The sequence below is a fragment of the Leuciscus leuciscus genome (assembly GCF_965113295.1).
Source record: "Leuciscus leuciscus genome assembly, chromosome: 20".
NCBI classification, from domain to species: domain Eukaryota; kingdom Metazoa; phylum Chordata; class Actinopteri; order Cypriniformes; family Leuciscidae; genus Leuciscus; species Leuciscus leuciscus.
The window spans coordinates 34,684,951-34,698,734 of NC_138744.1; the positions used below are offsets into that span (position 1 = coordinate 34,684,951).

The 13,784-nt window shown below is 39.8% G+C and overlaps 1 protein-coding gene across 2 annotated transcripts in view; it reads left to right on the forward strand.

Annotated features, from left to right (window-relative positions):
• Positions 1-1,138: 1,138 nt before the first annotated feature.
• mtf1 (metal-regulatory transcription factor 1) overlaps positions 1,139-13,784 on the forward strand; it is a 35,183-nt gene continuing 22,537 nt past the window's right edge. The window contains exons 1-3 of one of the 2 annotated variants that reach the window (XM_082150309.1): positions 1,141-1,683; positions 2,102-2,178; positions 4,179-4,674. In XM_082150309.1, the coding sequence (XP_082006435.1) occupies positions 2,156-2,178; positions 4,179-4,674 (519 nt within the window). In that variant the 5' untranslated portion in view covers positions 1,141-1,683; positions 2,102-2,155. Of the gene's footprint in view, positions 1,684-2,101; positions 2,179-4,178; positions 4,675-13,784 lie in introns of both variants that reach the window. The other variant, XM_082150310.1, reaches the window with a different exon arrangement.

A 13,784-nucleotide genomic window follows, 5' to 3' on the forward strand; every position in this document is an offset into this window, starting at 1 on the left:
ATTCTAGGTATTATCAACTGGCCGGAATTTTGAGATCGCAATAGACGTGAAGGACTATAATGCCTTAAGAGCTCGCTCAAGTACTGCGGAGCTAAACCATTTAGTGCTTTGTAAGTAATCAGCAATATTTTAAAATGTATATGATGTTTAATAGGGAGCCAATGCAGTGTTGACAGAACTGGGCTAATATGGTCATACTTCCTTGTTCTGGTAAGAACTCGAGCTGCTGCGTTTTGGACCAGCTGTAATTTGTTTATTAAGCATGCAGGGCAACCACCCAGTAGAGCATTACAATAATCTAGCCTTGAGGTCATGAACGCATGGACTAATTGTTCTGCATTTGTCAATGAGAGCATATGATGTAATTTAGATATATTTATAAGATGGAAAAATGCGGTTTTACAGATACTAGACACGTGACTTTCAAATGAAAGATTGGTATCAAAGAGCACACCCAGGTTCCTAACCGAGCCATCAAGTGTTAGACAGTATTCTGGATTATTACTTGAGGAAGTTTTTTGTCCAATAATTAGAATCTCTGTTTTTTCAGAATTAAGTAGTAGGAAATTACTAGTCATCCAATTTTTTATATCACCTATGCATTCCGTTAATTTTGTGAATTGGTAAGTTTCGTCAGGGCGTGAAGAAATATAGAGCTGAGTATCATCAACATAACAGTGAAAGCTAATTCCGTGCTTCCTAATGATATCTCCCAAGGGTAGCATGTACAGAGTGAAAAGCAACGGTCCCAGTACTGAGCCTTGTGGTACTCCATACTGAACTTGTGATCGATGAGACATCTCTTAATTTATTGCTACAAACTGATAACGATCAGATAAGTATGATTTAAACCATGCAAATAAGATAATAATAATTAATGCCTCAAAAAGGTTTTAAATTAGAGCAGAAAGTCTCAAATTCATAAAGTCATGCCATAAAATGCTATATGCACTGAAAAAAACAAATTCTTCCTCAGTATTTTTGTCTTGTTTTCCAGACCAGTATATCTTAACATTCTTAAATCAAGGCACATTTACTTAAGAAGCAAAATGTAGTTTATGATTTAAACAAAGTTTATGATTTAAACAAAAACAAATATCTATCAATGGGATATAAAAAGTTGTTTTCTCTTTGAATTAAGTTGATTTTTCTGAGCCTATTGGCAGATTATGTATTTGTTGCTCTTTTAATCATAAACTCAACGAATTCTGATACATTTTTGCATTTTTCTTCTCAAGTAGGGACATTTTCCCAGTCATCCCAATGGCAAATGTGTCCCAATTTACCCCAACTGGCCCTAAATGTGTAAATATATAGGCATTTCTGAAAAACATGACAGAAATCCTGAAAAGGGCATCAGTTTAATGCAGTATGATCAGAAGGAACAGTAAAAGTGATGTTCATATTCTAGTGCTTGAGAGAAGTATTCAATCAGTAAAAATGGTTTTTATTTTATTGTATCTATTTAAATGAATTAAAAAGTGATGTAGATGGATATGAAGTGGTATTTTGAATCGTTAGCAGTGTGTTGTGTGCTGTTGTGAGTGTGTGACCCTGAATCGAGCGATCTGAGCTGATCTGGAGTCAGTATGAGCTGCTGCTCTTCATGATGCTGCCGCTGAGGAATGAAGACAGGAGCCGATACACAACATTACACGGGCCTCGAGCGTCTCTATAACACTGGTAAACCCATCAGACGATTTTTATCTGCTTGATTTAAAGCTGTAAGAGCGTGTCGTTGTCGTTCTGATATTTTAATGGCCTGTCTTGATACCATTAGAGTTTCTGTTCAATGCTAACGGGCTAAATCTTTTAGCATTCATCCCATACCCTACATGTCAGTTCTTTAACCATCACATAGTCACCATGTTCAGAGTGTTTTACACTTTAACGGGTTTAAACGACAAGTGAACTGCGCTTTTGTCTAACGATAGTGAATAATATAGTCTATAAACTGGTGTCAACGGCGTGCTAATGAAGCTAACGCCTGTCATTGATGGGACTAGCACTTTAGCCTGTTAGCTTCTCTGTGCAGTCAGTCTTAATTAAAACACAACCGTTTTAATTATTACATGAAATATGTGTGGCTTAATTATTTCAGCCCTTTTGTGTTGGGGATGTTATTCATGTTGATCGGACCGAAGCAGATGAACTAATGACTGGAGCTTCAATACACAGGTGAGCTAATCAGTTAGCAGGACTGATATGACAGTTTGTTTTTATGGAAAACATAAATTTGAAAATGAATATTTCACATTCATGACTGCTTGTCATTAATGGCCGCATGGTAATTATGATCTCTAATATGTTCGCGGGTTTCTCTAAATGTGTGTTTACATTGATCACTGTGAACATGTTCATGCTTGACTTGTGAATTGTCATCAATGTCAAAGTGAACATGGAAACTTCTAGAAAGTGTCCAGAATGACAGAGCCTGATAAACTCACCTGCTTCAAAACTTATTGTTGAAATCATGACGGGTTTTGTTGTTGTTGTCACAGTTTGTCCATTACTTTGAGGCATAATGTCCTCTTTGTAACTGTCTAGTCGTTTGAGAAAAGCATTCTTGTGTCTCACATCAAATCAGCTGCCTTCCCAGACAGTGTTTTCGAGCATTATAACATAGTAAACTAATCTCTCGAGACAGCATTATAACCTAGTAAATATAACATCATAATCTCGAGACATTTGATTGAAATATTTGGGTGTCATAGGTGTGTATAATGTGCTGTCTAGATAGTGAAAGAAGTGTTGTGACACAGCCCTTGTGTCTGGATAGTTGTGTGTTTTAGGTTAGTTTTGTTCAGATCATTGTGTGTGTGTGTGTGTGTGTGTGTGTGTGTGTGTGTGTGTGTGTGTGTGTGTGTGTGTGTGTGTGTGTGTGTGTGTTTGTTATAGTAACATGAAAACAGTGGTTTCAGTTTACAAATGCTCCTTTACCCTGATTGTTTTGTAGTTCGACTAACACCAGCCTAAAATAATTTCCCTGCATTGTCCTACTTTCTCGTGACTGTATGAATCAGCAATTTTCCAACACATTCTGTTGTTGTTTTATTGAAACCCCATTTATTACAACCAAAGGGTACAACGTTGTGGCAGATTTGTATGTTTGAAAGTGCTTACACTGATTTAAATGTAGCCTACCTAGAAATTAGTATTTTTAACACACATTTTGCTTGAAAGTGCTCACATAACACTGTTATGCTTCTCGATAATAATAACCTGCGTTTATTGTAATGATTCAGTGTTATTTTAGTATTGCTATTATTTTAGTTATATACTGTTGTAGTATTTATTAATATTTTGAATTAACTATTAGTTTAATTTTAGTTATGTTCCTTTTTCATTTATATATATATATATGTATACATAGCCTATATATATTCTAATCTAAAGAAAAAAAATTATATATTTTAATTTCATTTACTGAAAATAATTTTTATTGGTTTTAATTCGAGCTGCACGATTTTGGATCAAATGAGAATCATGATTTTTGTTGTTACAAATATGGATCACGATTCTGAACAGACAAAATAAAAAAATTATGTAAATTAGGCTACTAGAGGTTCCGACAAAATATTAAACAATGTTTAATTAATCAGAATGAATATTACAAAAAAATCTGTTGAATGAATGATTCAATGACTCACTCATAAAGACTTCACTTGTTTCATTACTGGATGAATCACCGTTTTTGAATGAAACTCTTAAATTAATGATTAAATGAAAAACACATTTTTAACCGTCGCTTGTCTCCACCTACTGGTGTAACGAATGAATGATACAATCTTAGTTTGAAGCATCAAGTTACTTTCAAAAGGTGATTTACTCTATTCTGATCACTACTGTAGACATCAGTGTTTATATCTGAACTATAAACTTTTACCCCAGTACCTCTGTGATAATATGAATTATGGTAAGACAGAAATAATGATACTGTGTGTTGAAAAGACTGTTTCATATCTGTTCATGATGACAGATCTGAATGTTCGCTGTGATCGGACCTTTCAAAGGTTTAATAGACAGAGCCGAATCACTCTCATCATCCAGCTCAGTTCAGTTCTCATATAATGGTGTCAATGCAGGCAGATCAATAATATTTGTTGAATATTTCAGTCCATGATTCCAATCCTTTTGACTAACGAATGTTGTTTTTAACCTCTTTAAACTCGTTCCAGCCGCAACAAAAGCAAGCGCGTGGACACAAACCCCGGACTGAGCTTTTCCGTCAGGATCATGGGAGAGAATGGTCCTCTCACGGAGTCAGCCATGCTCTTTGAGGACGAGGAAGAAGACGTGGACAAACTGGGCCGAGAGGAGGACGACGAGGACAAGATGCCCCGGTTCGAGCAGGACGAGGACGAGCTGATCTCGGGCCCGTCGTCGTCCTCGGGCCGCATCTACGACCGCACGACGGTGCTGATCGAGCAGGACCCGATCCGCCTGGACGAGGAGGGCGAGGAGGACATGGCGTTCGGGGAGGGCGAGGGGGACGAGGGCTCGCTGGCCTTCATGTGTGACCCCGATGGCATGTCGCAGGGGTACATTCACCACACTATCTCACCGGACCAGATCCAGTTCATCATTAACCCTGGGTCGACCCCTATGCCTCGAAACATCGAGGGCGCCACGCTCACGCTACACTCCGAGTGTCCCGAGACCAAGCAGAGAGAGGTGAGGAACTACATGCTGTTTGTTAGAAAGAGCGTCGACTTATTGCTGTTTCCCATGTTCATCTGTCTTTAGTGTGTAATAGGGGTGTAACGATACCCTCATGATTCGATACATATCACGATACTGAACTCATATATTTAAAATAATGTAGGCCACTTTTTACTGGTAACATCAGACATCTGGCATAATCAGGACCCACAAATATTCCCCCATTGCATTATTATACATTATATTCAACATTATAGTAGTTTAGTGAAGTACTGACTCTAAAACTCAGTAATTTTTACAATTCACACAGTAATTTTCAGCGCCGACTTATTCTGCTGTTTCTCATGTTCTTTTGTCTTTAGTAATAGTGTAATAGGGGTGTAACGATCCCCTCATGTCACGATTCGAGACATATCACGATACTGAACTCACGATACCATATTATTGCGATACTCCGGACATACTGTATGATAAATGCTTAATTTGGTGTTACATTGTGTGTGTATATGAATAGGCTTGGACTTGGTGCTGGAAACCCAAAGCACAGGACAATAGAGACACCAGAATAACAATATTCATGATTCTGAAGCTGAAAATACAGAATTATGTTAGACGAATATGCTTGATCTCTGCCACTGACCCACAAATATTCCCCCATTGCATTATTATACATTATATTCAACATTATAGTAGTTTAATGTATATTGTCACCATCCACGATACATATTGTTGCATTTTTGTATTGCGATATATTGTAACACGTTATATTGTTGCCTTCCTTGTGTGTAATGTTGCTGTTTGATCATGAAAAAGCTCCAGTTCTTCTCTATATCAGTGTCAGTGTTTCTGAACTCCCTGAAACGTCTCCATTGTAGTCTTGAGTTTCTTCCGGGAACAAAAACGTCACAGCATTCCTCATTTAAAGGCCCCCTGAAATATTTTTTTTTAGCTTTTTGTATGAATATGTTAGCCTTAAAGTATGAATAAGCTTCCAAAACAATGACAAAACTCGCATTTAGGAGAGATAGATAAGCATTTAAAACTTACAGTCTCTCACTTCCGCTTAAATGGATCAGGGATTTTTATCACATCACCGCCGACTTCAGCTTCTCATCACATCGTCTGTCCAATCAAATGCCCTCTAGAATCTGAAGCTCCGCCCCCATGCTATAAACACCACCTGACCAAAGCGACCGTTGACACGGAGCAATATGGGGATGCGAGTTTGGTTGCTCAATCGCTCAAGTTTTATTCCGTTTTCCAACTGTATGTTGGTTAAGAATGAAATGGCTAGAATTTATTCACACATCTACTATTGAATCCAACGTATCATCAGCGCTCGGATTCGCTTCCATGGTGCTGTCAGTCTGTGAGGTAAACTAAATGTTATTGGCTATTTGAAAAGGGGGAGGAGCCATTCAGTATGTCCCGTCGTAGCTTCCTGTTTCCGTGGAAATTACGTCAACGCATCAAACAAAGCTGCACACACACACCCAAGGCACTTCAGTTGGACTTTAAAGTCCCAGTAAAGTCAAAATTAAGTATGTGTTTGTCACACCACAGAAAAATGTGTTATTAGCCACCCAGCCAAATTTGAATGATAAAAAAAGCAGCCAAGTAAATAAAATAAGCTATCAAAATCTTGAAAAAATGAGCAGTGGTCTCTGCTCTCAAACACTGTGGCTGCGCTGAAACCACGCCCACTCGCGGGAACGTTGACACGCAGGCACGCACTGCCGATGATGGCACCAGTTGTCGGCGCGATGGGAGGATGAACGGCGAGGCGGGAGATAGTCGGCTCGGCCCTATTCACCAGTAACAGCGGATTATCAGTGAATCCCAGTTGTCTCCGACGAAAGTTTATAAAACTACCCTGTGTAAAATGATCACTACAGAGGCGGGTGTTGGTGGTGATCCTCAGCTCTCCATCAAGGTGGCTCTTCAGAAAATTAATCCACCTCTTGTTGATATGATCGTTGTTCGGAAATTTAAATAAGGACACGATCTGTTTTGTAAGTGATCGCATCCAGGTAATACACATTTCCGTGACGAAGGCATTGCTAGCTAGCAAACTGTAGGCTGTAGTACTGACAGTAACTCGCGATTGAGCGGCGAACTGATAGGGGAGGGGGCAGCCTCATTGGCTCCAGTGAGTCATCGACAGTAGGGGCATGTCCAGGAGCTCAGCGGCTCCAGTGTGTCATCGAGCCACCGTTTTAGCCCCTCCCCAAAAATCTTGAACACAGCAATGGTGAAAAACTGTTTAACGGTCTAACTCCACAATTCAGTACTTCACAGTTCACAGTCTTTGTAATGTGTTTTAGCAATACATTTCTAACATTTCTAATGTGTTTAGATTTTTTATTTTTTTATTGCCTTTACAGGGACTTTAAATAATTAATACGCAGAATAAAGGGGCGGGGCCTAGTTGAGTTTGTTCGTAGTGTGTTGAAAATGACGGTTATGGTAAGGGGCTGGACATTTCCCAAACACACTCGAAGCACTCGACCAATCACAGCACACTGCTCCAGCCGACCTATCAGAGCACAGTATGCTTTTCAGAAGGAGGGGCTTCATAGAGACAGGAACTAAACAGAGCGTTACTGACAGACTGGGAAGAGTGGAGCTGCAACAATGAAGAATATGGGGGAAAATAATCAACATTCATTCAGGAAAACCTGTTCTAGTAGAGCCCAGAAACAACATCAAGGCATAATAGGTCCTCCGACCCTCATATAGCAGATGCTGTTAAGTCTGTGCTTGATCTTGCTCGACTGGTAAGGCCAGTTGTGTGTCCGTCAGTCACGCATGTTTGAGACATGTGCTTGTTCAGTGAAAGCAGATCAGATAAGCTGGTCTAGAGGATTGTTCAGTTCCAGGCCTGTGTTTGTTCATCCCACAGGATCTGTGTTTCCACATGATCTCACATCAGAGATCAGGATCCAGCCGTTCTCTGTTCCTATGAACTTCCCCATCTGTCAATCACACGAGGACTGTGTTTTAGACTCACGTTAGTCCTCCTGAACACACACTGAACATCCAGGCCGTTTTCAGCGTGTGTTCTTCAGTGATCTTGTGTTCTCGTACGTCGCCATCATCAAAAGTCTGGTTCCAATACTCAAGAGCGCAAGAGTTGAACATTTAAAAACCTGCTGTTTACTGCCTGTATGGGATAGACTGACTATTGAACTGACCGATTATTATGCATCATTTCATGCTGAACAGAAAATTCAAATATGGTCATAGTCTAGTGTTTCCCATGTGGACTGATCACCATGAGGCAGAAACAGAATGATTTGGTTTCATCAAAAGGCAGCAGGTGCTTTATTTGCATTACACAGACTTGCAAATGACAGTCTTTACTGACTATTTTGCCGCACACACACACGCTCTCACACTCACGCTGTCTCACACAAACACACGCACGCAGTCACACACACACACTCAAGCACATGCACGCACACTCACTCTCTCACACATACGCTGTCACACACATTCATGTTGTCTCACTCACACACACTCACGCTGTCTCACACAAACACACGCACGCAGTCACACACACACACTCAAGCACATGCATGCACACTCACTCTCTCACACATACGCTGTCACACACATTCATGTTGTCTCACTCACACACACTCACGCTGTCTCACACAAACACACGCACGCAGTCACACACACACACTCAAGCACATGCATGCACACTCACTCTCTCACACATACGCTGTCACACACATTCATGTTGTCTCACTCACACACACTCACGCTGTCTCACACAAACACACGCACGCAGTCACACACACACACTCAAGCACATGCACGCACACTCACTCTCTCACACATACGCTGTCACACACATTCATGTTGTCTCACTCACACACACTCACGCTGTCACACACACGCACACTCAAGCTGTCGCTCACACACACACACGCTCTCACAGATAAACACACACTCATGCTCTCACACTTACTCACGCTCTCTCTCACACACACGCTCTCACACTCACGCTGTCTCACACACACACTCACGCTGTCACACACACACATGCACGCTGTCACACACACACTCAAACACGCACACTCACGCTTTCACACTCACGCTGTCTCACAGTCACACACACTCAAGCGCATGCACATTCACGCTCTCACACTCACCCTGTAACACACACACACTCATGCTGTCTCACACACACACTCACGCTGTCACACGCACACTCAAGCACACACACGCACTTTCGCGCTCTCACACTCATGCTGTCACACACACTATTAAACTATTAAAATATTATAACAATTTAAAATTACTAAATTGTTTTCTATGTGAAAACTGTGATCTATGTTCTATGTGAAAACATTTATTCCTGTGATCAAAGCTGAATTTTCAGCATCATTACTCCAGTCTTCAGTGTCACATGATCCTTCAGAAATCATTCTAATATGATGATTTGATGCTCAAGAAACATTTATGATTATTATCAATATTGTTTTTTTATTATTCATTTTTCAGAATTCTTTGATGAATAGAAAGTTCAAAAGAACAGCGTTTATTTGAAATGGAATCTTTTGTAACATTATAAATGTCTTTACTGTCACTTTCAGTCACACATCTTTCCCTGGTGAATAAAAGTATTAATTTCTATCAAAGAAAAAACCTTACAGACTCTAGACTTTTGAACAGGAGTCTGTCATTATATAATTATATCAATTATATCAGCTTTTCAAATGTAATTATTTTCATAATGAAGGATTGGGGGATTATTTTAACAAATAAGCGATGATTTTCAGGGCTGCCAATCATGCCTGTTCTTCTAACAATCTAAAGACTGAGATTTATGTGATTTATGTTAAATAAGTAACATATCCATCTGGATAACATTGATGATTTTTGCTGAAATATGAGTTACTGTATGACAGCGTCTGAAGGTGTTGATTAGGAATGTGAATACTGATCAATCATAAACTGACAAATTACAATTTGTTCGACCAGTGCTATTGGTTAACCCATGTTATTGCTTCACAATAATCAACTAACGAGATCTAAGTTAATGTGTTGATTATGTAAATGATTATATGTGAGGAGATGGTCAAATATGAAGACGTGGTGAGAAGAGTCCATAACAGGGTCAGTGTGAGGACAGTAGACGTGTTAAATGAGGATAATATCAGATTTAGCTGCGCTGTAATGGAGTCTTAAAGTGAGTTGGACATATGTGACCCGTCACGGAAACCAGGGACACAAGTCGGCAGCACAACTTTCGAGCAAAATGAGAAAGAAGCGGTTTTTTTTAAAATTGGTGATTTTCGTTTTTTTGCAGAATCTGTTAGTTGAGATCACGAAGAAGCCTCTCCATGTTTGAGATAGCAGTATTGGTATATTTAAAAGCGTACATTTTGATGTTGAAATCGGCTTGTTTTTCGGAGATTCTAGAACGCAGTATGGGTGTGTCATTGTCGGTGTGTATTTCCATACTGAATTTAAGCCGGCGTGGCTACTTATTATGCAGCGCTCTGGCCGGCTCTATCTGATTTCAAAATTCAATGAACATGGACGCCAATAACATTACGATGTCCAGCAATCGATTTAAATAGTAGGTTACATGGGGTTTAATTTGTCGTTTAATGAGATGTAGCCTAATACATGTTGTCAGTGCCAATACATAGATCCGCCTATATAATTAATGTGTATATGAATGGTACAGTGGTAGAGCTTTCGCCAGCCGTGTTAGAGGTTGAGAGTTCGAATCCGCCCTTGTATGGATTTTTTTTTTTTTTTTTCATATAGTTTTTTTTCTCTCATCAAAACGATTATGTTCATCAGTGGTTGTATATCAAGCAGGGACACGCAAACGTTTGAATTATTTTGTTATTTCAACAGAACGAATAGAGAGTATCCGCAACGCAACGGATTGAAGCGCGCGTCGAGTGAAGACAATGCAGTGTGTGCGCGAGCCACACGAGTAAACACTGTAGCCTATCTGCGCCACTGATCGCAGCGGCAACGAGCACTTTGATCACTTGATAAAAAAAAAAAACACGTTTCAGCGCTAGTATCTTATTTAAAAAACGAACGAAATGAATACTCTGCCAGTTAACTGGAGATGTTTTATTTAGAGAATTTGTAGAATTGGTACATTCAGGGGGGAGGGGGAGATGGGGGAGCTTTACAGGGGGTATGACTTATCTTAATGAGATGTAAATGAGCCCTATTGTCATTACAAGAAGGGCGAGAACTTGCCAATCTTTAGAAGCAGCTTTCTACCATTTCAGTTTTTTTTGAGTGCCTACCTTCAAATGGCCACAACTTCTCCAAATATGATCAGATTTACATGTGTTACACATCGTTGGAAAGCTTGAATACTACACTTTCAGAATATGTGAATAACTCAAAATGCCCCAGAACCGACTTGTGTCCCTACTTTCCGTGACTGGTCACATATTGAGCAGGAATGAAATTTGAGCTACTAATGTGTTTATATAGTTTGTCTTGTGTGTGTGTGTGCGTGTGTGTGTGTGTGTGTGTGTGTGTGTGTGTGTGTGTGTGTGTGTGTGTGTGTGTGTGTGTGTGTGTGTGTGTGTGTGTTTGCCTGGTAAAAGAGAGAGAGATCAGCATTATTTCACGGATCTGTGCTGCTGAATACTGATCATTGGCTTGATGTAAAAGAGAGTCTGTTTGCTGCTAAAACACAATCACAGACACACACACACACTATTTCTCTCTCTCTCTCTCTCTCTCTCTCTCTCTCTCACTCACTCACTCACCCACACACTCAAACACACTCACTCACTCACTCACTCACACACACACACACACAGAGAGAGAGAGACACACCCTCACTCTCCCCCACACACACACACAATCACACACAATCACACACCCTCATTCTGTCTCTCTCTCCCACACACAATCACAGACACACACACACACACACACACTATTTCTCTCTCTCTCCCACACACAATCACACACACTCACACACACAGACACACAATCAAACACCCTCACTCTCTCTCACACAGACACACACTCACATTCTCTCTCTCTCTTTCATACACACACACACACACACACTCAAACATTCTCTCTCCCACACACAATCACACAATCACACACTCTCTCTCTCTCACACAGACACACACTCTTACACACACTCACACATTCTCTCTCTCTATCTCTCGCTCTCTCTCTCTCTCTCTCTCACACACACTCTCTCTCACACACTCACACATTCTCTCTCACGCACACACTCTCATTCTCTCTCTCTCTCTCTCTCCCTCTCTCTCTCTCGCTCTCTCTCTCTCCCACACACTCACACACACAGACACACAATCACACACCCTCTCTCTCTCTCTCTCTCACACACAGACACACACTCTTACACACACTCACACATTCTCTCTCTCTCTCTCACACACACTCTCTCTCTCACACACTCCACACAGACACTCACACACACAGACACTCACACACACACACACACACACACACACACACACACACACACGTCAACGACTCGTTTATCGATCCTTTGTTATGATATGAGCAGCTTTATGCTGAGACTCAGAAAGTTCAAATTAATTAATTACTACATTATACTTATGATTATTAATTATGACCTTTGATTTGGCCTTTTGATTGGATTTTGATCTTCATCTCCAATATGTTTATTATATTTTTTTGTTTTACTTTTGCATTGAACTATGATTTTGAAGTCACTTTTCTGCTCACCAAGGCTGCATTTATTAGATCATAAATACAGTAATATTGTGAAATATTACTACAATGTTTTCTATGTGAATATATAGTAAAGTGTAATTTATTCCTGTGATCAAAGCTGAATTTTCAGCATCATTACTCCAGTCTTCAGTGTCACATGATCCTTCACAAATCATTCTAATATGATGATTTGATGCTCAAAAAACATTTATGATTATTATCAATGTTGAAAACGGGTCATATTTTTGTGGAAACCATGACATTTATTTTTCAGGATTCTTTGAGGAGTCTTTACTGTCGTTCTGCAGTTGGATAGATGATAAATAGAAATCAATTAATGAGACTATATTAGAATGCTCTCATCGCACTGTAAGATGATTTCCTCACACTGGAAATGAAAGGTCATGTCAAACGCATTGCATTGTGGGATATAGAATTCCATGCAATGTTCTATGTTGTACATTTCATATTCTAAGTATGCAGAAAATCTTCCTAGGCCTAGAAGTAATATCGGTCGTACGGCAACCGTTTCCCAGTAGTGTGACTGGGAATGAGGAGGACTGGGAAATGAGCTCACATGAGCAGCATGCCAGTTAATAACCACTATAGGCCACACCTCTGACCAGTGGCTTAACCACACGTGATTAGAGAGAAATGGAAACTGATAAATTTGTCAAGTCATTTTAGGTCGCACATATTCTAGATAAAGTATGTTTTGTTCAGTGTAGACCTTGGCGTCTGTGAGAGAATATTGTTTGTGGTAGTTTGGTGGAAAAAAAGGAAATGTTTTGTTCATTTGAGTCATGCTCTGTCCGCTCGTTTCTCCTTTGGATTCTGTTATACGCGTTTAACACATGATTATTACCTGTTATAGAGTCTTGATGTTGTTTTCAGGCTCTACTAGAACAGGTTTTCATGATTGAATGTTGATTATTTTCCCCCATATTCTCCATTTTTGCAGCTCGTCTCTTCCCAGTCTGTCAGTAACGCTCTGTTTAACCCATAAGCACCACACTCACTAATGCATACAGTATGCATCGACTTGTAATTGAGAGCATTATGAAATACTAAGTGTTATCAACATCAATTTATTATAAGCAACACAAGACTTTAACAGCCAATGGCATTTACAGCTGGGGAGAGTGGACTGATTTTCTAGTGTTTAGTGTTAATCACCATCTAACTCAGCCAGTTAAGAGCTACATTTAGCCTTAGATGTTATATGAATATGGTCCCTGAAGCACAGGTTTTATCAGCTGACCATTTTCACACAAAAAAAAATTAAAACATTATAGGCACAAATACAATATATGAATATATAGTAAAGTGTAATTTATTCCTGTGATCAAAGCTGAAAAAAAATACGCCAGTAATGCATATGTGACCCTGGACTACAAAACCAG